This window comes from Phocoena sinus, chromosome 13 (assembly GCF_008692025.1).
Source record: "Phocoena sinus isolate mPhoSin1 chromosome 13, mPhoSin1.pri, whole genome shotgun sequence".
Taxonomy (NCBI): domain Eukaryota; kingdom Metazoa; phylum Chordata; class Mammalia; order Artiodactyla; family Phocoenidae; genus Phocoena; species Phocoena sinus.
Genome location: NC_045775.1, coordinates 83,468,732 through 83,495,335, shown reverse-complemented (window position 1 = coordinate 83,495,335; position 26,604 = coordinate 83,468,732). Strand labels below are relative to the sequence as shown.

The following is a 26,604-nucleotide window of genomic DNA, read 5'->3' as shown; positions in this document are numbered from 1 at the left end:
CTAGAGTTTTTGCTGGCAGAGCCTCCTGGCTCTGATAGTTTCACTTACGTTAAGTAAGGACTCAACGCATATGAAAGTGCTTTGAGTTTTTCTTGGAAAGGTGGCCTGTGTACCTCTGGAATTGTGATTACCACTGTTAAGCTTTACCTGTGTAATAAGACAATCCTTCATATATGGTGATCGCCCATCCCAAAGATGCGATCCCAAGAACGTTTCCAAGTTACTTTGGTCAACCCGAATAGATAAACTTATAATGATGAAGAAGGCATAGTCATACGTTCATGACAATATTTAATGTAATAATTTAGTTTTCTGCAAACATTTAAGATCATGTAGTATGTAAAATAATTGAGACTTAGAAATAAGACTTTTTCACTCACATGTCAAGAAACAGTTATATTCAGACGGTTCATGTCCGTCTTCAACATCAGTGTTTTCATCTTCACTGGCTGAGCCACTTTTGACTCGTCCAAGGCAGTTTTCGAGAACACACCTTCTCACTTCTAAGTTGTTGGATGCACAGTACTTTTTGAACCAGAAAGCTGTCATCAGAAATTCTCTCCCGACACAGATCTGTTGGCATAACATTAAGAACCTTGGCTTCTCGTTTGTTCTAGAGGCCTGTGTTTGTAATTTCTACACTGTGACCACCAACTAAGGAAATTGCTTAAAAATAAAAAGTGACTTTACTGGCTTGTTTGCAGTGATAGTCAACACATGCAATTAAGAAGTCACAACTGCGGGAATAATGACTAAATCTTTGTCAAATGAATTTATTTTAACTGACTCTACCAGGTGACTTCTAGAAGCATCCCAAATTAGCAATGATTGAGTTTATCTGAGGCTAATGTGTCTTCCCCCAATTTTTGTTTCAGCGGAGAGAGCCCTGTCTACATAATGTACATTGCAAAGACTCAAATGTGACTCCCTTCTCTGGTGGTCTTTGGCGGGGTGTGAGGGGATTTATATTTAGGCATAGACAATAGTTTGGAAGGTAAAATAAGGAGCTAGGAATCAGAAAATGTCATTTCTAATGACAGTTTTCTATTCTTTGTTTATTCTGATCCATGCCTGGCTACCTAACAATTAGAAGGTGGGTTCATGCTCGGTTACTCTGTGATTCTGTTATTCTCCATATAATAATTAGTACAAGCTCAGGTGTTAGCAAAAGTCCTTTTGGAAGTGGAGATCTCGTGTATAATTTGAGTTTCCCGTTACCTGCTGTTTACACTTGTTAGGAAAACAGTAAGTTGTTTGTCGTGTATTTTGAGATCCTTGGATGAAGAACTTGGGAAATGAAGGTATTATTATGCTTAGTTATTTAACTCCAGATTACTATTTTTTTCTGGGAGGACGAGTAAAGAAACCATGAACGAAATTTCTTTATTGTTCGTTACGGTCCTAATGCCATAAAATCGTTTCCTGGCATGATAATTCCCAATAAACGTCTTCCTACCAGCAGGTTTTAAGTGGGAGGGTCACATATAAAACATTTACCGTGCCACGCGCTGAGTGTGTGACATTCCATTACTGTGATTTCCGTTTACAGCTTGGCAATCCCAATAAATAAAAATGAAAAAATGCTCCGCTCACCCACCTCACCCCTCTCCGACGCATCTAAACACAAATACCCCGGCGAGGACCTGACGTCCCCCAGCAGATCCAACAGCAACGGTTTGTTCACCTCCGCCTCGTCCACCAAAAAGCATAAGGCTGAGAACCAGCTGCAGACCCATGGTGGAGACCTCACGGTACGTTGATACTCTTCTGCCCCAGATAAAACAAGAGTGAAAATGAGCACACCCCTCTACTCTGCCTCTAGCCCAGCACAGTCCGAACACGAGCTTTGTTTTTTTTTTAACTTGCAACTTCAGGAAAAGCTCCTGCTTTATTATTCCAAATAAATTTTCCTAGGTAAAATAAATGTCCGATAGTTTCTGGTATGTGGGAGGATAATGTTTGTTCAAGCCACAAGGAGGCCTTATTGACAGAAAACTTGGCTGTATAAACAGCACAGGCTGAGAAAAGGTTTAATCTCCAAACGTATTGGACTGGATGACCTAAGATCAGTAACACCCACCTTGCGACATTGCAGGAGGTCGAGGAGGCCCACCTTGGTAAGGGGGCCCCGCTGACGGTCCCTGCCCACATGGCAGCGTAGCACCAGGAAGGTAACCTGGCACGCCTTGGGGATGACCGCCGTACTGACCATGAGGCGGCATTGGGGGTCTCATTCCTCGTTGCTGTGGGATGCCTGGCTGCGGTGGCATCATACCTCCGTTTGGTCCAACGGGTGGATTACCGATGGGAGCCTGTCCTGGTCGAGGAAGATTACATTGATATGTGGTGACCAGTGAGGTCCCACAAAGCAGCCCTAAAGGCTGGTCTGGGAAGACCTGGCAAAGCAGCTGCTCTTCGGCTCTCGCACAGGCAGCTGCCGAAGAAACGGAGGAGGCATTTTAAGCCTCTTCTGCTTAGGAACACTCTTTGGAGGACTTCATTTCCCATCCTGAAAAGAATTAGCCCTAACGTAACTCTCCCAGGACAAAGTAAATTGGGAGTTTTGGACCAACCAATCTTTCTATTGGAAAAGATTTCTTGCCCCTGGGGCAGAGCTAAATCCGGGATTGGAGCCCAAGGCCCAAGTTGCAGGGCTCCCCGCTGCCCTCAGTGACCATTGTGGTGACCAGGGTGGGACAGCTGCCACCACTCCTCTTCCAGTGACTTTGTCAAGGGTGATTCCAACACGCTGTATTCCCCTGGGAACCTGGGTTCCCCTCTAGCCTCATAGCTTAGTCACCATGTGACCGCGGGCCGGTTGCTTAATCTCTTGAGCCTGTTTCATTTGCAAAACGGTGGTGTAAGATTTCAATGAGGCAGTACCGCCTAAAGAACCCAACCCCTATGGACACCTGTGCAGCTAACACTGCATGTAAGTTCCTCTTTCCTGCCACCCTCCATCTAACAGCGGGCGGCCCTGGACCGTGCATCCTCCAGGTACATTATTTAATTCCAAACTCTTCCCCCTGTGCCTCTCAAAACCAGTGGGGCTTTGTGAGGCAGGGAGAAATGAGACTTGGCAATAGGACTCTGCAAAGAAAGTGGTGGGAGGCAGCATGTCATGCTTTATCCCATGAATTAAAGAGGCAAAAAAAGTTGGTAGATGGTCCGGCAAGAGCCTAAATCTTACTGAACATGAGGAAATTAACCGCTTTATGCACCCTCATTTGGGAGCAATTATCTTTGGTTCTAGGATACACGAATCTGAGAAGACCATATTAGAAAAAACAAATAAAAAGCTAACGATTCCAATTTTAAACCAAACACAACTTTTCTTTGCCTCTAGATCCTTCAATCACAAGCAACTATGATATGCAGAGAATCGTAAAACAATGATAGACTTTATTGAGGCATTCTTTTCACTGAACGGGTGTTTATCAAGGAAGTATTTACTGTGTCCCAGGCACTTTGCTACATAACAGAGACGCACTGATGATCTAAAGGGTTCAGTCTCTGCCTGCAGGATAGCTTACAGTCTAGCTGGGGAGAGCCACTTAGAGCAGGGCTCACACACATCCGTAATTTACTACCCTGCATGCCAGAAAGGAAACGCCCAGAGTCCTGGAGGCTCTCATAACAAAGAGGCTTGATCTACGCATAAAATCGGTCCATATTTAAAGAAGCATTGATATACACTCCACCTTAATTACTTCAGAGGAATCCATTTGAATCTCCTAACTAAAACAGGGGTGTTTTATTATCCAGACGTCGGCACACAGTAGGTGCTCTCTATAATGTCCGTATCTCCAGGGAAAAGGGTGTTTCCATTTTTCCCCAGATCCAGAGTGTTCCTTCTTAAAACACATCTTAAATAATTTCTAGTGATTCCCTTTGGCTCTCCCTGTTCTTCACAGACAGCTGATGAGAACCAGTCAATTGTGACCTGAATGACCTCTTTTGTGAGGGATGACTATAGCTCAGTGGTTCTGAGAGCTTTGGCTCCTGGACCAGCATCACCTGGAACTTGTTAGCAATGCATGTTGTCAGGCTCTTCCCCAGACGTACTGAGTCAGAGATGCTGGCGATGAGGCCCAGCTGGCTGTGTGTTAATGGTGATTCTGATGCAGTCCATTTGGACAACCATGGGTCTAGCCAACTGGGAAGCGTAGGAGCCTGAATCCTAAGCCCCCAGCCTCCACCCACAATAGCCATCTGAGCTTGGGCGAGTTCAAGATCTGGATCTGCGGGAGTGGGCACACTGAGATTCCTTTTTTTTTTTTAACGGTACGCGGGCCTGTCACTGTTGTGGCCTCTCCCGTCGCGGAGCACAGACTCCGGACGCGAAGGCTCAGCGGCCGTGGCTCACAGGCCCAGCCGCTCCGTGGCATGTGGGATCTTCCCGGACCGGGGCACGAACCCGCGTCCCCTGCATCGGCAGGCGGACTCTCAACCACTGCGCCACCAGGGAAGCCCAAGAGAGTGGTGCCCTTTTGATGTCCCGGGAATGACATTTGACCACGTATGTAAAAGCCTCCAGCTTGAGACCTGTAGTGCAAGTACTTCTTCTTCTTTATCTCAACAAGGAAAGCACCATCAGCTCTAACCTAGAACACAGAACACAAGCGATTCTGACAGGTTGCTCCTTCAGCCAGGTGGCCAGTTTCTCAAATACAGGTGTGTTTGTTTGTTGTTTAGAAAGCGGCTCACAGCAATTCCGAAAACGTTCTCCACAAGTCACGGCCACAGACAGAGCCATGGTCTCCAGGCTCCAACGGCCACAGGGACTGCAAGAGGCAGAAACTCATCTTCGATGACATGTAAGTGTGGACCCTTGGTTGGTACGGTGAGGGCCAGATCAGTGGGAGCAGGGAGATGGTTTAATATGCGTCTGATTCACGGGGTGGCCATTTCTGTCATGTGATCTCATCTGTTAAATGTCACCCTCTCGAAGGGAATTGCAGCTTCACTCCAAGTGTACATACCCCTGAGTCCTGGGAGACTTCTGAGTGAATAGAACAACCAGGGCTAACAGGGCTGCCTCCAGGATGTCAGAAAACTAAGCTAAATGGCATCAATGAGTCATATTTCTAAGCCCCTGCATTTGGGGTTGTGTGCTGCCAGAAGGAGAAGCATTTTTTGTTTTTGTAAATTATAACAGGCAAAGAATAATAGAGATTCACTCCTGAAAGCTTTTTTTTTTTTCCTCTAAAATGCTGTAGTCTTTATAAAAGTGTAAACAGTTCTTATACAGGAGAAAATATCCTGTCATCCATCTCTCAGTCCTAACACCGAAACCCAAGTATTAGTTCCGTTCCCGGCATGGATTTAAGAGGAGGAGAAACAAAAGAAAAGGAATAAATTAACATCCTGGAATGCTCTGGAGATGCTGAAAATGACAAATGAGAAATGATAAAATGATACTGAAAATTATTTAGGCTCTTGGGGGAAAAAATATGTGTCAAGGACAAGCCTGGAAGGCAGCAGGTATGGTCTCGAGTTCGCCTTGAATCCGCCTTTCAATCTGAGCCGTTCACCAAGCGTGCGGTGTGTGTGTGTTTGAGGCACGCCCTTAAATCCCGGCGTGGAGCAGCGGGCAACAGTGAGAGAACACCCTGCTCTCTGACTGTTGACAGTCTGGCTGAGGGGACAGACGGTAAGCCACGACCCTCACCCGAAGTCAGAAAATAAAATGGTGCTAAATGTCTCTGAGTCCCAGCTTCCTAATCGGGAAAAGTGACTGTCATGATGGGCTCTTCTGCGATCCAGTGAGATGGTCTCTCCTGAGCGTGACCACCTGAGAAGTGAAAGCTCAGCGCGGTGGTGATGACTCTTCCACCCTCATCTCCCTCCCATCCTACTTTCCAATCCTATCTTCACTTAGAGTATAGGCACGATCAGTTGGTTCACCTCCAAGAAGCAAGAATACCGAGTTAGGGCTTCCCTGGTGGCGCAGTGGTTGAGAGTCCGCCTGCCGATGCAGGGGACACGGGTTCGTGCCCCGGTCCAGGATAGATCCCACATGCCGCAGAGCGACTGGGCCCGTGAGCCATAGCCACTGAGCCTGCGCGTCCGGAGCCTGTGCTCCGCAACGGGAGAGGCCACAGCAGCGAGAGGCCCGCATACCGCAAAAAAAAAAAAAAAGAATACCGAGTTGTAGCCCTCAAGCCCTGCTTGGACTTCATTAAGCTACTTAGGGCACAGACTTTGAGGGTTCAAAGCCAAATCCACATTATTTTGTTTCTTTATTGAACACGTTCCCAGATAATTGGTTTTACCAAAGTGTAAGGGTGGCCCAGGAGGACGTGTGTTTCTCTCCTCTTCCCGTGGCTGCCGCAGCTGCACTCAGCCCCAAGCACGCCCTCCCCTGACCCTCAGCATCTCCCCTTCCCCTCCTTGCCCGCTGCCCTGGGCCTCAAGGGAGGTGGTAATTAATACCCAGGGTGGGGGGCGTGTAATGGGAGTACAATCAGGCAGTCAACTCCATATATAATTAGGGTTTGGTGGTGTAAATTGTTCAAGGGAGCTTTAACCATTTGCAAAAACAGGAGATTAGAATCGTGTTTAATGACAGTGTGGAAATTTGCATTCAGAAGATATAGGAATCTCGTGATTTTCATCTTAATTAAAGATGCTTTTCCTAATATTAAGCAAATTGAAGACAAAGTAGTTATATGGATGGGTCAGCCTCCATATCGTTTAGGTTGCAACCCAGTTCTTTGAGGAATTAAAAACAATTATACTTATCTTACAAATCAAGTCTTTATAAGAATGGAAACGGGGCTTTAGACATCATTCAAAGCCAACGTGTCATTTTTACCAGTCCCAAAACTGCCCTTATTCATCTCAAGAAGCTGACAGATGGGAAGGGATGGACTGGGGGTTTGGGGTTAGTAGATGCAAACTATTATGTATAGAATGGATAAACAAGAAGGTCCTACTGTATAGCACAGGGGACTATATTCAGTGTCCTGAGATAAACCATAATGGAAAAGAATATAAATAAGAATGTATATATATGTGTGTGTGTGTATAACTGAGTCACTTTGCTGTACAGCAGAAATTAATACAACATTGTAAATCCACTATACTTCAATAAATTTTTTTTTTTTTTTTTGCGGTACACGGGCCTCTCACTGTTGTGGCCTTTCCCGTTGTGGAGCACAGGCTCCAGACGCGCAGGCTCAGCGGCCATGGCTCACGGGCCCAGCCGCTCCACGGCATGTGGGATCTTCCCGAACCGGGACACGAACCCGTGTTCCCTGCATTGGCAGGCGGACTGTCAACCACTGTGCCACCAGGGAAGCCCAATAAAAAATAAATTTAAAAGGAAAAAGAAAGTTGCAGGTATTATAAAAGATCTGGACTCAGGGAGCAAAAAAAAAAAAAAGGAGAAGCAGTCATAATCTACAACATGAACAAACACACGTGCATTTGACAGTAAGGTACCCAAAGCATCATATGTATTAAGGGCATGGTGTTTAAACACACACATGTATGAGAAATTAAAATGTAAGGAATTTCCCAGTGTATGGACCAGAAAGCTAAGTCTGAAACAGCAACAACTAAATGGTCCTACTTCTACCTGCAGTGTCTTGGACTGTCTACAAGAGGAAATGTTTCTCATTCTGCTGGGACTGCAGCTAATATAATTTTGTCCCTATCTGTATCAGCCAAGAGGCGGTTATCATTCGTTCTTCCCATTAGCAATGTGTGTGATTTTTCTGGCTGGCAGCCTACAATACAGTGTTTCTCCCTTTATGGATAAAGATACAATAGAATAAAAAAGCACTCTTTCACATCCATCATATATAGAGAGAGACATCTTCCAGTGGCCACATGTCCCAATTGATTTGAAATCCATGACAGTAAGAGAAACATGCAACTCAAACAGCCACTTAACTGCTGAACTGAGAAAGTCGTGGGAAGATTCTTCAAGCTTGAAAAGCAAAAACAGGCATTGTCTCTTCATTGGAACAATAAAAATATGTCCGTTAAGAGATCACTGGGGGGACTTCCCTGGGGGCACAGTGGTTAAGACTCCACGCTCCCAATGCAGAGGGCCCAGGTTTGATCCCTGGTCAGGGAACTAGATCCCACGTGCATGCCGCAACTTTGAGTTCACATGCCACAACTGAGGAGCCCACCTGCCACAACTAAGGCCGGTGCAACCAAATAAATAAATAAATTTTTAAAAAATAATAATAATAAAGAGATCACTGGTCTAGGAAGTCACCTAAAAGTATGTAAAGTGTCTCCCAGGTTCAGTTGGTGTGTTCTGAGGTCCAGTGGTAGGAACAAGGGTATATGATTGATTCATTCTCAGTTATTAATTGAGGGAAGATGGAGGCATATGGGTGGCCTCTCCAGGAAGCTTCCCATGGACCACAACCTTAGCCGCCTCCGCTCCCTCTCTGCTCTGCACCAGCTTCAAGGACCATGACCTGGCTCCTATCATTTTCCTTGACTTCTCCTCACTAGAGGTGTCAACAGGCAGTGACATGACCAAAGAGAGGCCACCAGAAGGAAAGAAAGAACTAGAGAATTAGCAGCGGAATGATTTAGAGTTGATGGAAATCCAGTTACAGCGCTCCAGTGAGTGACAGATGCCATCCTGTCATGTGACTTTTAAAGCCACATCAAGTAGCTTTTTTTAAAAAAAGTAAACTCATCCTTTTGTATTACAAATACTCGTTAACGGTTGAATAAACAGGAGATTCAGACAAACGGCCGCCCGGTTCCTGTGGGCACTCAAATAACAACCGTTGAATGGACCCAGCTGAATGAGAATAACAATCCCAGAGGGTAACGCCTGCATCTTTTTTTCTTTCTCTTTCCGTGAATGTAAGGAATCTACTACATGCAAGTCAGTTTAAATTCACGGGCTTCCAGGCCCTTTTCCTAGGTCACTTACCCGTTCAGGATGTAGACGGAACTGAACCGAATAATTTGTTTCAAAACTGTGATCCAGGTCAGCCTGTCCTGCAGGATCACCCCTGACGTTTAGCCGTGCACCACTTTCTCTCCTCGAGAGCCCTGATTTTAAGGTGTAATTACCAAACTTCTGTTTAAAAAAAAATCTGTGAGGATTTATGTCCATGAGTGACAGCACTTGATTCAACTCCAAGCCTAGAAACGGATCTTATTAGTGCAGAGCCGTGAGCTGTAAATTACTTGGTGTCATAATTAGTGACAGGGGAGTTCTTGGCGCTGGAAAATCCAGGGAACAATCGTGTCACGAAGTCCTCAGTACAGACGTCAGAGCAGAGCTGAGTGGTGAAATGCTTGGCCTCTCTTCCCACATGCCATATTGCTGTGCTGGGGAGCCAGAGAACCCCGGGTGCCAGCCCTGCCCGCTGTTTCCAGAAGGATGTGCTGTCTCCTGCCCACATTTCACAAGGAAGAGTCAGTCATGATCATCACATGCAGCCACACCAGCAAACGCCCCATCTGTCCCCGTGGCACCGATACCAGGAACCCAACCACTTAAACCTCCCTACGCCGAGAGAAGACTCCCTCGCCACACGGTGCTGAAGCCCTGGCCTGGGAGATGTGGCTGGCAGGGCAGGAAGAGGGAGTCGGCATTTGTGATACGATGCTCAGCAGCCTCATAGCTAAAAGCGTTTAAATTTTATAGAGGGTGGAAGATTCCTGTATGTGAAAGGCCAGATGATTGAGTGAGAGGACACCAACTGAAATCCTTGAGTAGGTGATGTTACATCGAGGCAAGGCGCGCCCACGGAGGGCGTGCTGTGGCCGTTCTTCCTCTCCCGAGGGGCTCCCCTTCCCAGTCGCTTCAAAGCTGGACCCCACCTTTCCTGATACACCATTCATGTGCCTTTCTGTTCTTCATATGGAATTTTTTCACTTATGGACCCCTCTCAGCCAGGTTTTTATTTTTTTCTAACCAAAACTGAAAGAAAGGAAAAAAAAGGACTTGGCTGGGGGTGTTGGGAGGGCAGGAGTTGGGGACAAGACCTTTTAGATCTCCCTGATTGAAATCTGAGCTCTCTGATCATTTTAAGGGCTTGTAAAATGATTTTATCCTTTTTGATTAATTTTTATCAGTCGTTTTTCTACAGTTATCATGGTTTATTTTATTTTATGTATTTATCTTTGGCTGCGTTGGGTCTTTGTTGCTGCGTGCGGGCTTCCTCTAGTTGCGGCGAACGGGGTCTGCTCTTCCTTGCGGTGCGTGGGCTTCTCATCGCGGTGGCTTCTCTTGTCACGGAGCACGGGCCCTAGGCACGCGGGCTTCAGTAGTTGTGGCTCGCGGGCTCTAGAGCACAGGCTCAGTAGTTGTGGCACACGAGCTTAGCTGCTTTGCGGCATGTGGCATCTTCCCGGACCAGGGCTCAAACCCGTGTCCCCTGCATCGGCAGGCGGATTCTTAACCACTGCGCCACCAGGGAAGCCCTTTTTTAATTTTTGATTTTATGTTGGAATACAGTTGGTTTACAATGTTGTGTTAGTTTCAGGTGTACAGCAAAGTGATTTAATTATACATATTAGTATATCCTTTTTCAGATTCTTTTCCCATATAGGTTATTACAGAGTAATGAGTAGAGTCCCCTGTGCTATATAGTAGGTCCTTATCGATTATAGATTGTATATATAGGAGTGTGTCTATGTTAATCCCAAGCTCCTAATTTATCCCTGACCCCGCCTTTCCCCTTTGGCAACCATAAGTTTGTTTTCTAAGCCTGTGAGTCTGTTTCTGTTTTGTAAATAAATTCATTTGTTAAATATCACACCCAGAGAAGACCAACAATCAAATTGATGTGTTTCCATTTCGATAGAAAGTGGCTTATGCTCACGTGACAAAAACCTGCCGTTTAGCCTGTGTGTCCTGGAAAGCACACGCCGTCTTCTATGTGTGGCCGAGAGAGGAGTCACCTGCAAGAGCCTGTGGCCTGTAGGAGACACGATGAGTGACTGCTTATGCTTCTGAGAAGCCAGGGACTCGGGGGTCCCAGCCAACGTCAAGGGTGTAGAAACAAAAGCCGCATTTGAATCCTTGCTGCCGAAAGCAGTCTTCCTGCTTCCTTCGGCAAGCACTCATAAAGCCAACGGCAACACCGGGGGCCCTGGCTGTGCAGTGCCCTCGTCAGCAGCATCCACTTACTCAGTGCGTGAAAAACAATTACCTCACTTCTTACGCGTTCTTCTTGGTAAAGAAAGTACCTCACAGCTTGGGCCACAGTAACACCTCGGGGACTTATTAAATGACAAGCTGACAGGCTATCAGATGACGAATTCATTTGGTGTGCAGTTGCCTAGTTGTCTGATTTGGATTTCAACTTCCCTAAGAAAATGATCCCCACTTCTGCTATGCCAAGGAACCCGTTTGTTCAGACACGTTGAGTTCGCCATCTCTGCCAGTTTTCACAAAGCAGGCTGGTTTTGCTGGGGAGGTGCATTTCACAGAGGTAGGAATCACAGAAAGCAGCCTGCCAGCCTCTCCGTGGGAGAGCGTTCAACTCCATCTCAGCCACAAAGGAGAACAAAGAGCGAGGTTGCTGTAATACGCTGGTGCCAGAAGAAATTTTAGGGTAGCTCAGCCCCGGCCGCTGCTTAGAACTAAGGTGGCTCGGTGTAGGTGGGGTCAATGAGAGGTGAGGAGGGCACATTCCCTCTGGATCAAGTGCTCCCATTTTTTTTGTTGTTGCCGAGAGCTCTTATAACAAAGATACACGTGGCTCGGCTTTGGCTTTTGGATCACTCAAGCCCAGCTTCTGAAGAGCCCCAGAGACACGGTTAGTTACATGCATGATGTTGGACTGTGCTTTCCGTAGGGTTGCTCACGTATCATCATCAAATACCATCGCTGTGAGAAACGATGTGAAGAACCTTACGATCACAACGAAAAGCAAAACTCTAAGTTTTCCACGTGAAAGAAAAGAAAGAAGATTCAATGAAAAATGAATTTGAACGCCACGATCGTTAGATTCATTTTAGTGCCTGTGCCATGTTATATTTTGTAGCTGCCACAATGGTGACAGCAGTTTTACTTTCCTGCTGACTTGAAAGTCACCGTCGGAGTGATGCCTTCATGACAGCACGTGTCCACTGCCTTGCCGGACAATCTGGGTGACATCCCATCATCCCGTTGCCTTTATAATGATCTGATCTAGGAGTGTGGCTCTAGAAATCACCTGAAAGGAAAACAAATGGGCCAATCATCAAGCAATCTTCAGTGACTCAGTGTAATAAGCCCTCCATTAGATGCAAAGATGAGAATTCTTACATGATCCTAAACAGGCCCTGATAATACATTTCTTCAGCATCTCAGGTTAATGTTGTAGCTGCTGTGATGTAGTCAGAAAATAGATGTGTTACTTATCCACCTACACCGTTGTAAGAGTTTGTGACTCAGCCTCCATCTCAGGTTTAAAGGATACACTTACATGCTGCAGATAAAAACAGCATGGATTAAGGTACCCGTATTAGGAATTAGGTGGCACTGCCACCCCAGGGGTAACTAAGAAGGCTAACAGATGCCTTTGCTTATTACCAAAGTAATTCGTTCGTGAGAACGAAATGCATTTGAAAAAATGATGATCCGTTAGTGACGAGGTCTACAAAAAACAGGGCAAGAGAAAAACGACCAGATTCCTCTACCGGAGTGTGGGACAGATAATGATGTGGAGAATTTCAGGTTGCCATGGAGATGTTCTCTGGCTCATTGCCTTCGAGGCTGCACCCCATCAGAAGTCAACCCTGTCTCTCTCTCTTTGAAACTCAAAATATGAATGCAAGGGGCGGGGGGTTCATTTCTCTTCTACCATGTACCTAAAACTACAAGGTGGGGAAGATCAAAGAGGTCTACGACAGGGCCCCCGCTGAAAATGGTCCAGCTGCAAAGTTGCATACATGCAGTGACTGTAGCCCAGGACAGCAGAAGGTAATTAAATGCCTGGAAGTGAAGTGTAAACAAGAGGTGTTATCTGAGATCGGGAAAGACATAGCTGATCATGGACCAAAATTACCAAGAAGGCCTTGTGGCCTAAGAATTTGAGGGACAGGTAACATCTGGCTCATCATAAGCACTTAATGAACGAGCAGAGAGGTGAGTGTTCCAGGAAGGACGGAAAGGGTGAGCAGAGCTTCTAAGACAGCCCTGGCGTGTCAGCCAGACAGTGAGCACACCTCTCTGGCTGTGGTTGAGGGGCGTGGTGAGTAAGTGGTACGGTTACGAGGGTTAGGCAAGATGATTGGAGACCTGAACTGCGATTGGAATTCATAGGCCCTGGAGGTGGATTTGAGGTCTGTGAGTAGGATGGGGATATAATGAGAGCCACGTTTTACAAGCATTGGTCAAGGCTTAAAGCTGAGAATAGACTGGATGGGTGTGAAACTAGAGGCCAGGAGAGGTGATGAAAGCCTAGACTTGGTGGATATGGTCATTGGGGAAAGAAAGGGATGTTTACGAGGGAGCATTCATAGCCTTTGATAACTGGGGGAGAGATGGATGGAGATGCCTGAACTCTTGTCCTGAACAAATAGGCTCCAGGACCCCATCTGAAGCTCAGGAGTCAGATCTGGGTTTGGGCAGAGGTAGGTCTGGTCTTCTGCTTCGGGGCATTCAGCAAAAGGACAAACGAAAGATATTGCAGAGGGTTTTTAAGGCATGAAACTCTTCTGTATGATACTATAACGGTGGATACGTGTCATTATACATTTCTCAGAACTCACAGAATGTGCAACGCCAGGAGTGAACCCAAATGTAAACTGTGGACTTTGGGTGATGATGATACGTCAGTTTCGGTTTATCGATGGTAACAAATGTGCTGCTCTGGTGGGGATGCTGGTAGTGAGGGAGGTTGTGAACATGCGGAAGCACGAGGTACACTTTCCACTTCATTTTGCTTGGAGCCTACAGCTGCTCAGAAAAATTAAGTCAGTCCATTAAACAACAAAAACAAGAACAAAAATAATGTCAATTGCCACAGTCGGCATCAAAGACCCCACAGATAGCCAGTATGTGTTCAAAGGTCAATATGTGGACAGAGAAGAAAAAACCATCGTGAAAGTCAACTAAAACGCCATTCAGATGGAAGAAGCGTGAACGTTGAGGAAATAAACTAGAACAGGAAGAACCGGTCAGAGCAGGGCCTTCCTTTGAAGGAAACCTCAGGCCTCACCCACCAACGAAGACCCATCATGATGAATGAAAGAGTCCAGGCCTGCATGGCAGGAAAAATGGTGAAGGGCTCACGATGGAGAAGCAGAGTTTCATTATGCACATTAGGGAAATCCTGCAGCCACGTGCCTCATTTCTTTGTTGGAAAAGTTAGAAACTCCCAGCGTGTTACCACAGTACTGACAATATTTTATGTGGAAGAAGAGACAGAAAACCGAGGTCTTTTCCTTGCTTCTGTGATTTGTGACTCAAAATTAAGTATTCGCTTTGATCCTGGTTTATTTGTTTGATCGATTGATTAAAACCATTCAACTGAGGATTATAGTTTTGGATGGTAATGTCATTGACATGGTATGTGTGATTTTTCTAAGCCTTTTGACCCCTTAGGATAAAAGGATGCTCTGACTACCTAATACTGCATTGGGGAAAAGACGCCTTAGCTGAAAGAAGGCAGTTCAAAATACGTGTATTAAATAGGTTAAACAGTTCATGATTAATATTGCTACTTACATCTTATCTCCCATTCAGGGGGTCCTGGCTTATGGTGTGTACATGAATAGGTCAAGTTTACTGAATATATAAAGACCCATAATGCAAAACAAGTTCATGCTGATGGTACCTAAAGTATGTAGATTTTTAAAAATCTATCCAATGAAGCATTTAAAGTTACTGTCTGATGAGTAGTTTAGTGTAACTTGGGGTCATGTCACACACTCACATCCATCTCTGGATGAATTCCCTTCATCTCTCAGCAGAGTCAGCGCTGGCCAGGGTTATTGTTTTAATAATGCCCATGTCTGGTGTTAATGTTTACCAGCCAGTTAACCAGAACTAGAGAGAATACATGCCATGTTCGCCTTGTGACAAGGAAGACATCATTTTACAATTAACTTTATTGTACATTTATTGTGCAATTAACTTTATTGTATCATACAGCAGCACCTCTTTTCATTTTTCATTGCAAAGCTTTAAAATAATTAGATATAGAGATACAAGCAACTTGGGGTACCATTTATGCATACAAACAGCACTGATTTTCATAAGGGTACAGAAATAGACTCACCTGTACATATCCATACAATTATTATGAGATACCTTTGCCATCTTTACATTTAAAAGGGATTGTTTTGTGTAAATAACCTGTGAAATAAGATTTTGCACTTGTTTTCTTAACCGTGCAATAAAAAATCTGATTTGCAAATTAGGTACTGGGGATCCATGTTAAAAATCACTGTAAATGTATATATTTATGTGCATATATTGAGTGTGTTTTGGATTGCTAACTTAAGAGAAATATAATAGGAGTCTTTTACATATAGGCTATAGTAGTTCGGAAATGCAAAAGAAAAGAAAAATACTTGATTCCGTCTTAAGAAGAGTCTTGAAATTGTGCTTCAAGTGTGAGCAAAGGAAAGAATGTTTTCCAAAGATCTTGCACTTGCATGGTAATGACGTTTCATATCACCCTCTCCTCGTAGGCCACGCAGTGCAGATTATTTTATGCAAGAAGCTAAGCGAATGAAGCATAAAGCAGATGCAATGGTAAGACCTTTTCTCTCCAGATCCTGTCCTCCAAATGACATTTGTACCACAGCTTCATCACTGGGGCAACATAGCTAGGGTCATTATAAAATCTATTACAAGGATGGCTGGGTCTGTTAAAGGCAAAAATGTTTATATAATCCATTGCTCATCGCCCAATAAATTATGACCTCAACCAATGATGTCTGACTGGGAGGAAGCCCTGGATAAACTAATATTTCAGTTTAGACCTAAAGTTTGAATAGGAACCAGAGGCAATGGAGTCAGTGGGTGGTAATAGTTTCTTTCCTTAAAAAGAAAACACCCAAGTTTGCATATTTCTCCCTTGTTAGCCTGGCCAACGCTTGGCTTGGTCCCAGGATCAAATCCCTTTTCAAAAAGACTTGTGTTCTTCATATGTACCTGCCAGAATGAATTTTTCCTATGAATCTGGACAATCCAGAAACTATTTCACTGCACATAAGACCCTGAAGTTGTAGGATTTGATGTTTTCAGAGAGTAACTTTTCTGACTTGGATAATTTATTTGAGAAAGCTTAAAGCCTTCAGGCAAGAGTTAGAACACTTCTGGTTTTTTCTAAAAGAAATCATATGGTTGTTCTGTCAGAAGATCTCATCCAAAGGGAGTCTTTCCCATCTAGTAATTCTAGTTCTGCTCCCCTCCAGTGCTCATAAGTGAAATCAGGGTGCTGGAGGTGAATATGGCATTTCAAATGACCTTCAGAGTATTATTCCAGGGTTGAAGATGCCTAAAGCCATAACTGTACCCCACCTCCCAATGCTACTGATTTTGCCCACCAAGGATGCATTTATATGAAGCTAACTGCCTAGGTCCACTGGTGTACAGAGAAATAACCACGGGGTGTCAGAAAATACAGAACGGAAATAGGAGGTAGAGTTTCTGTCATCACAGTCACGCAGTCTGATGGAGAGTTCTGGTCACCCGAAGGAACCTATGCATGGTCACATTGAATTTTAAAGCAGAATGAAATTTCCTGCCTGAATCATCCAGTGTTTACTAGGCTTCCTCAGTCAGTGTCATCTTGCCCAACCTGGCCTTTCCCAGCGATACTCTGCTCCAGCCATGTTGGCCCCCTGCTGCCTCTAAGCACACCTGACTCGTGCCAGCTGGCAGGTCTTTGCACCTGCAGAGCCTCACACTCACACTCTCACTCACACGCACACCCACACCTTCAGTGTCCTCCCCAAATTCAGCCAGATCATACTGTTCCTTCCCAGTTTCCTCCCCAGCCTCCCTGGGGAGCCTCACTTGCTCCCTTCCTGCCCTCTCTTTGGCATTGGACTCCTTGCTTTGCATTCGGTTAGTTAATCACAGACTACCAGGCACTTTGAGCTATCTTGTGAGTGCATATTTTTTCTCTCCAAATATATGTTCCTGGAAGGAGCTTTTGTGTGTCAAGTACAGACCACACAGAATCAGGTGCTTTAGCAAATACTTATTGAAAGAAATGACTTCCTTAATCTGAAAGCACTGCCAAGAAATATTGCTCTATAGCCTCTTAGGGTTATAAGCTGTTTAAAATTTTGACTTGCTAATGCGGGAGAATTCTGCTCTACATTTCCCTTTCCTGAGGTGTCATGAATAACCATGAGAGGTTTTTTAAGAGGGAAGACTTAGATCAGTAGTTAAGAGTATCTGTGTAATTCTGTTTTGATTGATGAAGGAATGTTTGAAAACTGCGGAGATGATGCAATTCAAATCTAGAATGTGTCATGATCCACCGAGAGGAAGAATGCACGGAACCACGCATGAACCTGATGTGTACGTTTAGATTTATGAGAACCTAAGAACGTAAAGCTGATTCTTGGTTATCCTCACTGATAGGGGTAAAGATTAACATAAATTTAGGGACCTCCTATAATCCCAAAAGGTCTTTTTTAAATTAATTTTCAACGTTGTGTCCTTCAAGCTGAAATCATGCCTTGAGCTCTACCTCCTCTCCCTTTCTCTCCTCACCCTCACGCGTAGGGTGACGTTCTAACTGCTAACGAAACAACTAAAAAATACATACTTAAAGGAAGGCGTGGAGATGGAAATGTCACAAATAGTGTAAAAGATAATAAGGAAGGCCTTAAACCATCAAAGTGAGAGTATACCCCAAAAGTGTGAAAACTATTGCATGGAGTCAGGCCTATGAACGTAGATATATACTTAGCACAGCAGTGAGGACCAAGGAGCAAAGTTGACAAACCATTAGGAGTTGGAAAGAGGGCAACAGAAATTAAAGCAGCCGTGAAGTTCTGCACAATTCTGATTGGCAGTTGTGGATTTGGTATAATTCTGTATAACCATTTACTCACTTACCCTAAACCAGTAGCAATTTGCGAAAATACCTAGAGAAGGTATTACCCTATTTCTCTCTTCTCTCAGCTCCATTCACAGGAGTTTGGAACTTCAAAGTCGGGTTTCTCAAAGTGTATAGATTATGTGACAATGCTGTTTGAAAAACTCTTCCTAAGGAAGACGCTGTATTAACTCTCTTGATCAGGTGGAGAAGTTTGGAAAGGCTCTGAACTATGCTGAAGCAGCCTTGTCATTCATTGAGTGTGGAAATGCAATGGAGCAGGGCCCAATGGAATCCAAATCTCCATATACAATGTATTCAGAAACAGTTGAGCTCATCAGGTAAGCGCTGCGTTTTCTTGCTTGGGGGCAGGGGTTGGGGGTGGAGGGAAGAATGTATATAAGTGCTGTGAACACAGAAAAGAATGTCAGCCTGCACTGTCAGCTACCAAGAACCAATGTTCATCCCCCAAATAAGAGTGGACAATCTTGCAAGACATTTTTGCAGAGGCTGCCTCCTTCGCTCTCCGTGTGAGTGCCGGGGGGTGGCGGCAGCTCCTCTAACCCCGCTGGCTGCAGAAAGGAAGCTGAATCTGAGGGAGATGTGAGATGTCTACTTCACCCAGCTGGGAAGTGGCAGAATCTGAATTCACTACATCTCCATACTGCTTTTTTTTTTTTTTTAACCTGATCCAGATTCATATAATCTAAATCCTAACTTCATCAGTAAATGATTCAGGAGTATTTAATGAAAGGAAAGAAGATTCAAGGGGATTTTAGGAAAGGAAGTCCATCCTACGAGACCATCTGAAGAGGTGCTGGCGTTGTTCTGGTCTAAGACTTGGACGTGAGCGCCATCCCCCGGCCTGGGTTAAGACCTGTGGTATGCGCAGAAGCAGGTTTTCTGACTGGGGCACAGCAAGGACTTGGGTGGGCGACTCTTTGTCTTCCATGATGGCAACATGGAAAGGCACATCCTTAATGTCTCTTTAATGAACCATTAAGGGAATTTCATCCATTAACACTACTGGGAACCTTCATCATATGTTTTATGTCTTTAGCTGGTTCAACTGCTTGGGATAATGTCTAATACCCATTATGTGAAATAATCCTTCCCAAAACTAACTTTAAGGGACTTTTCTAATTCTGGAATTCTAGGCAACCTAAGAGTAAATGTGGTTTACCATGTCTCACCATTGCAGATGGAAGATTTCTAGTCATCCTCAATTTAACCTTCTTGATATGCATTGGCCCAGGTTTGCTCCTTGGTATTTTACACTGTTCTCCTTCAGGAAGTAGGAAAGGATGACAGCCTTTGACTTTGTTATCCCAGTGTCAAGAACACATCATCTTCAAAAAGTACTTCTCAAGAATGTTTTGAAAGTTAACACTCTCCAACCATTTTTCTTATTAAAATATTTCTATTGGGCTTCCCTGGTGGCGCAGTGGTTGAGAGTCCGCTTGCCTATGCAGGGGACACGGGTTTGTGCCCCGGTCCGGGAAGATCCCACACGCCGCGGAGTGGCTGGGCCCATGAGCCATGGCCGCTGGGCCTGCGCGTCCGGAGCCTGTGTTCCGCAACGGGAGAGGCCACAGCAGTGAGAGGCCCGCGTACCGCAAAAAAAAAAAAACACACACACAAAATAAATAAATAAATAAATAAATAAATAAAATATTTCTGTTACACCAATGTATTGGTGATTCCTTCATACCGTTTTCTTACCCGGTACAGCATTTTGGGCAGTGAAGAAAAGAAATTGCCATAGTAAAAAAAAAAAAAAAAAAAAAGCTTAAAATTACTTTCAGAGATCCTAGATTCTCACATTTCTTCCTCAGAATAAGGCACAGACTCAGATGCCCACAGGCAGGCATGGAAGAATATGGGTGGAAGTGGACAGGCACAAAGCCATAATGTGTTCTAGAATGTGAGTGCCTCAAACAGAGGGATGTTTTTGGTTTTTGTTTGATCTGTTCGTGTATGTGGTTATAAACCCTGGAAAAGATCGTAGAACATAGTATGTACTCAGTGAATATTTGAGGAATGAACAAATAAGCAAGTCACAGGGCCTCTGGTGAACTGCATAGCCTGCCTAAAGGCATTCAAACTTTAAAAACAAACAGATAAATCCAAACAATGATAAAAGCCTGATGGCAAATAAACTGGAGGTGCTGATGTGCACACCCGCTCTACACCAGAGATGGGACCTCGCGTGGGTGGAAAACACAATGCATTTTCTAGATGATTGAATAGAATCCCTTAAGCTACTCCAAAAACTAAGATAAAAAAGAGTTTTTCTTATCTGAGTTAGAAAACAGCATTGATATACCACTTGAAGCTGCATGTTGCCCACCAGGTTTGAGACTCCCCTCCCCCACTGAGAGACACTCGGGAGCTGGGAGCACCCCCAAGGAGGATCGTGCCACAGGTACCCAGCTTAGGATGTGTTCTTTGTCCCAGTAGGCAAGAGAATTCCTTTCTCCACCAAAGGACGCCAAGTGACTGGGGGACACTGGCGGGTGGAACCCTGCCACCACAGATCAAAATTGCACCACAAAACCTATGAAAATTAAATTGTAAATGGAACCACAGCCCACAGAAGTAGGTTATAACTTGCCTGCTAAACCTAAACAGGATGACTTCCTTTTAAAAGAAAAGATTTAAACAGGACCCCGGTGTCTCCTAACATAATAGCCAAGAGGTCCAAGATACAATAGAAACTCACTCATCATACCAAGAAACAAGAAAACCACAACTGAGATGAGAAAAGACAATCAGTTGACACCAGTAACCAGGATGAATCAGATGTTGGAATTATCTGACAAGGATTTTAAAGCAGCCATCATAAAAATGCTTCAACAAAAAATTACAAATTCTCTTGAAACAAACAAAAAATGAAAGTCTCATCAAAGAAATAGAAGTTGTTTTGAAAAAGAACCAAATGGAAATTAAAGAACTGAGAAATATAACAAATAAAAATCTCACTGGAGGGGCTCAGTAGTAGAGTAGAGATGACAGAGGATAGAATCAATGAACTTGAGAACAGAAGATAGAATTTACCCCCCAATCGGAGCAACAGAGAGAAAACGGACTGAAAAAAAAAAAAAGTGGATAGAGCTTCAAGCACAATGACAATAGAACCTCCATGTCAATATTGGAGTCCCAGAAGGAGAGGGAGAGAATGGAACTGAAAGATATTTTGAAGAAGTAATGGCTGAAACTTGCTAAATTTGGCAAAAGACATAAACCTACAGGTTTAAGAAGTGGAGAAAAACCCAAACAGCATAAACAGCCAAAGCAAGGCATGCCAAGACACATCAAAACTACATTTCTGAAAACTAAAAACAAAGGAAAAAAAAAATCCTGAAAGCAATGAGAGAGGAATGACACATTACCCATAGGGGGACACCAATTCAGATAACAGCTGACTTCTTATCTGAAACCATGGAAGCCAGAAGGGAGTGGCACAACATTTTTTAAATGCTGAAAGAAAAAAACTGTCAAACTGTGAACCCTAGATTCAGTGAGACTTCATTCTTCAGGAATAAAGAGGAAATAAAAACATTCTCAGACTAAGGAAAACGAAAAGACTTTGTTTCTAACAGACCTACCTTTAAAGGTTGGCTAAAGGAAGTTTCTCAAACAGAAAGGAAGTGACAAAAGAAGGAATCTTGGACCAACAGGAGGGAAGAAAAAACAACATAAGAGCAGAACTATGGGTACATGCAATAAACTGTCCTCCTCATGAGTTTTATAAATCATAGTTGATGATTGAAACAAAAATCATACCACCATGTGATGCCCAAGACAATGTTATTTAAAAGCAGTGACATGGAAGTAAGGTTTCAACTCTTCAAGCAAAGTAGAAAATATTGATACCAATAAATTGTGATGAGTCACATATGTATCTTGTAATACCCGGAGAAACCACTATGAAAACTAAGCAAAGAGATACACTCAGAAACACTACAAGGGACTTCCCTGGTGGCGTGGTAATTAAGAATCCACCTGCCAATGCAGGAGACACAGCTTCAAGCCCTGGTCTGGGAAGATCCCACATGCAGTAGAGCAACTAAGCCCGTGTGCCACAACTACTGAGCCTGCGCTCTAGACCTGCGAGCCATAACTACTGAGCCCACGTGCCACAACTACTGAAGCCCGCATGCCTAGAGCCCGTGCTCCGCAGCAAGAGAAGCCACCGCGACGAGAAGCCCACGCACTGCAACGAAGACCCAACACAGCCAAAAATAAATAAATTTAAAAAAAAAACCACTACAAGTCTGCATGCTGTGGAGATAGTGTAATAACAGTATCATTTCTTGAGCAATTTGCAATAAGCCAGCCCACTATGCCAAGAACTTTACAAACACTCTCTCACTTAATCCTTACAGCAATGCTGTGGGATCCACAGTACTCCTCTTACTTTATAAATAAGGAAATGGAGGCTTAAAGCTGTTAATTTGTCTAAGCTCTCACAACTGTAAGGACTTGAACCCAGGTCTCCCTGACCATTCCATATACTGCCTCAGCTCTCTCCAAGAGTCTGCAAGTAACTTGGTATATTATTGGAGAAAGGAACAGCCATAGACCTCTGGTTCAGAGAAATAAGTGAGATTGAATAAAGTTCATAAAATCTACTAGTTAATGCATCCAGGACAGTTATACTACTGTCAAAGTAAGAGTTCCATAACAATAAAAAAGGAATAAATCCAAGCAGTCATCTGAGTACAAGGAATAAAAATTTTTTTGGAGATTGGCCTGGAAGGATTGACCTTTGCTCCCATCTTGTCAGCCGCTCAGCCATAAATCAGAATTTGTAAAAATGGATGTGTCACCATATATGTGGATAATGCTTGAACTGATACCACTCTTGACCATCTGTAGCGTTTGGACTTGTATTGTTAAAGGGCAGAAAGTTGCTGGAAGGTCATAAAAGCCATTTTGTTCTAGTCATCACAATCACGTCATGCTTAGAGAAAATGGGGCAGCCTCAGCTGGCTTCTAAGAAAGAACTGTCAGCAAGCACTATGAAAAACTAAGTATTGGGCAGAGAGAACTTCCATCCTAGAAGATGTTGTTAATAAGAAAGCTTTAATTTTTTTGTTTTTCTTTCCTTTTTTTTTAAGGTATGCTATGAGACTAAAAACCCACTCAGGCCCCAATGCCACACCAGAGGATAAACAGCTGGCTGCATTATGGTAAGTGCCTCACATCAGATTAAAATAGCCTCCCCAGCCTCGTACATCTTCACTGGCAAACCAGGTGCTGAAATGCACGACGGTTTCCTAGCGCTTCTGACACACCAAACCAAAGGCAGTTCTCATGGTGGCCAGGGAGAGCCTGCACCCTGCTGTCCTAGGCATGAGGTGAATTCACAGTGATTGAAAACCAACAGGTCCATGACACAAGGACCCATTTTTCTGTGTGTGTGTGTGTGTGTGTGTGTGTCTTAAAATCAGGTCTGTGTTTTAATCACTTGAATGTGAATTGCGCCAAATGTAATCTCTTGTGTTTAACATTTTAGAGGCAATCAAGATAATTCATCTGTCTCTTTACATGTGGGATTAGTAGAACTGAATCAAGATGATGTATTCAAGTTCTCAACACATTAAACTGAGGAGCAGTTCATTCCACTTTGATAATAAAAGCAATATTTAAATGTTAATCAACACGTAATAGGTTTTTTTTCTGTAATGGTGACAATTATAATGATTATAATAATAATTTTCCCCTCGACATCTCCTTAGTACTCCCTCAAATCACAGGACACCTCTCTGTTGGTTCCTCCTGTGATGGGAAGCCAAAGTGTCTTTTTCTCTGATGCTTCATACTCCACTCTAGAACCTGATCTGCAAGTTGGAGAATCGAATCTCAAAATAATATAACAGCAACAACAGCAACATACACAAAAGAGAAAACATTAGTTTTGCAACATCACGTCCTCTGGAGTTTGGTGTGCTAAGAAGAGACTCTTGGTCAAGGGTATATTGTACAACACAGGGAATACAGCCAATATTTTGTAATAGCTGTAAATGGAAAGTAACCTTTAAAACTTGTATGAAAATAAATTGAAAAATTAAAATTGAAAAAAAAATATTTAAGAGACTATTAAGCTGTATTTGGTATGTTGGTATTCTAGTATGTCAACACCAGATCTGAGTTAGCAAATGATTAGGAGTGGAAAGCACCAAGGAAAAGTGGATATGGTGAGGACACGGGGAGGGGGAAGGGGCAGCTGGGACGAAGTGAGAGAGAGGCATGGACATATATACGCTACCAAATGTAAAATAGCTAGCTAGTGGGAAGCAGCCGCATAGCACAGGGAGATCAGCTCGGTGCTTTGTGACCACCTAGAGGGGTGGGATAGGGAGGGTGGGAGGGAGACGCAAGAGGGAGGAGATATGGGGATATATGTATAAGTATAGCTGATTCACTTTGTTGTACAGCAGAAACTAACAGAACATTGTAAAGCAATTATACTCCAATAAAGATGTTTTAAAAAAAGTGGGTATGGCACAGGAAATGCTTTCTGTGCTCTTTTCAAACTTTAAGTTCCTTATTAGGATTAATAAATTAACAATGATTCGTTAATATTATATAAAATAGAATACTAGTATGTAAATAACAAATATATAAACTGTAACATAAAATAGTGACTACTCCCAGTATGGTTTTTATAAAATACATTCATATCCGTTACTTTATTTGAACTAATTATAGTCCAGTACAGTGGTAGTGAAGGGAATAAAAACAGGTGGAAGGGCTGGCTATTCTTTTAGCAAAGCCGCTGCCGGAAGTCCAGGGTGTCAAGGCAAATCAGAATAAGGTAGTTGTGCCCTGAAATTCACCCAGGAAGCAGTGAGAGCTGTGTGCTAGAGCCTCCTCCCTCCTCTCATGGAGAGAGACTGTCTCCTAGTGGTGGAAGAAGAAAATGACAAGCCCCTCAGTCCCAACAAAGAAGCAGTAAAGCTGCTTTCTGTCTTCATATTTATATTCTTTAGTTATATATATTCTTCTTTTATTCATATTTCTTTATATGAAGTGATATACTTGTGGAGTAACTCCTTGGAATTTTGAGTTACATTGAACAGGTAGGAAGGTCATATGCCTACCGTGTTATAGACCTTGAGTGCACCTGGAACAGCAAGATTGTTTTTAAGTCTTGTTAGCACAGGGCCCACTCATACTTTCGGGGGCTATTCCTCTTTTTCTGCTGCAGTTACCGATGCCTGGCTCTCCTGTACTGGCGGATGTTTCGACTCAAAAGGGATCACGCTGTAAAGTATTCAAAAGCACTTATCGACTATTTCAAGGTACTGTCTGGCTAACAGGCAACATGTTGTACCCAGTTGTCTCCCTGTCAAGGACATTTTCAAGGTAGAATCCATTGCTTTGGGGATAATACAGGAGCTGATATCCACACGAACCCCATTTATGACATACTCGTGTTCAGGGCTCAGAGGATGGCCTTGAGAGCCCATCTAATTTATCCCTCTGCCTGTGTCCAAGTATTTTTATAGCCTCTAAAGAAAGAAGATCCCTTCACCTATCCCAGTGTCCTAGCAAATCCGTCTTTATAGCTAACATAAATTGCTCATGTTCACTTAGAGCTTCTTCCTCTGAGAAGTAATTCCTTAGAACTTCCTCTTAGCTATCTCCAGTAGCTAATATAATTTTTCATAAAGGTGTTATTTTAAATGGTAAGAAATGACTTGTTAGAACCCAGAGGCACTAGAACAGTAACAATGTGCTCGTATAAGGATAGAATTGCAAACCGTGCTAACTTTTACCTATCTCAGGGAATGAAGTCATTTTCACTGGGAGAATGAAAAGAGGGGGGAAAAAAGACCAGAAAACCTCTGATGTACTGTTGTGAATAATTCATCTGAGATTTCTGGGCCTCTTCACTGCCCATTTGACTGTAGGAACAAGAAATTACGCCATTTCTACCTCCACTGGCTGTTTGTCAGATACACAACCATCATTTTCGATCTTTAATCCCCAGCCTCCACTTCTTGGAGATGATCTCTGATGAGCCGGCTATGCTGGGCATTCCGTGGGCGATGTCCACCCAGCATACTGTCTCCTTCCTGGTCATGCATGCAGTGACCAGGAGCTAAGCCACTGTCTTGGTCCATTGACGGTCGTCAGTCATAATGACAAGTACTGACACTAAGCCTTTCCCTTTACTTTGGGTGCCTGAGGTCAAGATAAGTAGTTTTCAAAAATTTAGAATCTAAGAGCTAATACTAAAGAGAGTTATTACAGTCAAGCAAAACGCTTGAATAGAGAAGGAGTCTGAACTCTGTAAGCCACAGAGGTTACAGCAGAACTATTAAGGGATCCAAGATGTTCTTAATGTCTGTAGGCAGTCCATGAAACTGTACAGAACGAAAAGAGAATACAAATTAAATATCAGAGCTTCCCCCAGAAGGTATTGGTAGATACCCTAAATCAAAGGCTATTTAAATACTACTTAAAGTTCAGAGATTATGAAAGCTTTAGGAAACAGTGATAACTGGTCCATAAAAAATGAGTTGTCTCAGTACAGCTGGCTCTGAATAAAAGGCCTTTGTCCCCACCCATGTTTTTCTTATAGTCACAGGACTTTAGTGGTAGG

General features: G+C 43.6%; 1 protein-coding gene across 10 annotated transcripts in view; it reads left to right on the top strand.

The window, feature by feature from the left end:
- AFF3 (AF4/FMR2 family member 3) overlaps positions 1-26,604 on the top strand; it is a 618,492-nt gene that overhangs the window by 578,034 nt on the left and 13,854 nt on the right. For all 10 annotated transcript variants that reach the window (XR_004352729.1, XM_032652346.1, XM_032652348.1 and 7 more), the window contains 6 exons: positions 1,550-1,751; positions 4,696-4,817; positions 15,619-15,682; positions 18,192-18,328; positions 23,111-23,182; positions 25,204-25,297. Coding sequence is in view for 9 of the 10 variants with exons in the window: in XM_032652346.1 (XP_032508237.1) it covers positions 1,550-1,751; positions 4,696-4,817; positions 15,619-15,682; positions 18,192-18,328; positions 23,111-23,182; positions 25,204-25,297 (691 nt within the window). In the remaining variant the exon portion in view is untranslated. The remainder of the gene's footprint in view (positions 1-1,549; positions 1,752-4,695; positions 4,818-15,618; positions 15,683-18,191; positions 18,329-23,110; positions 23,183-25,203; positions 25,298-26,604) is intronic.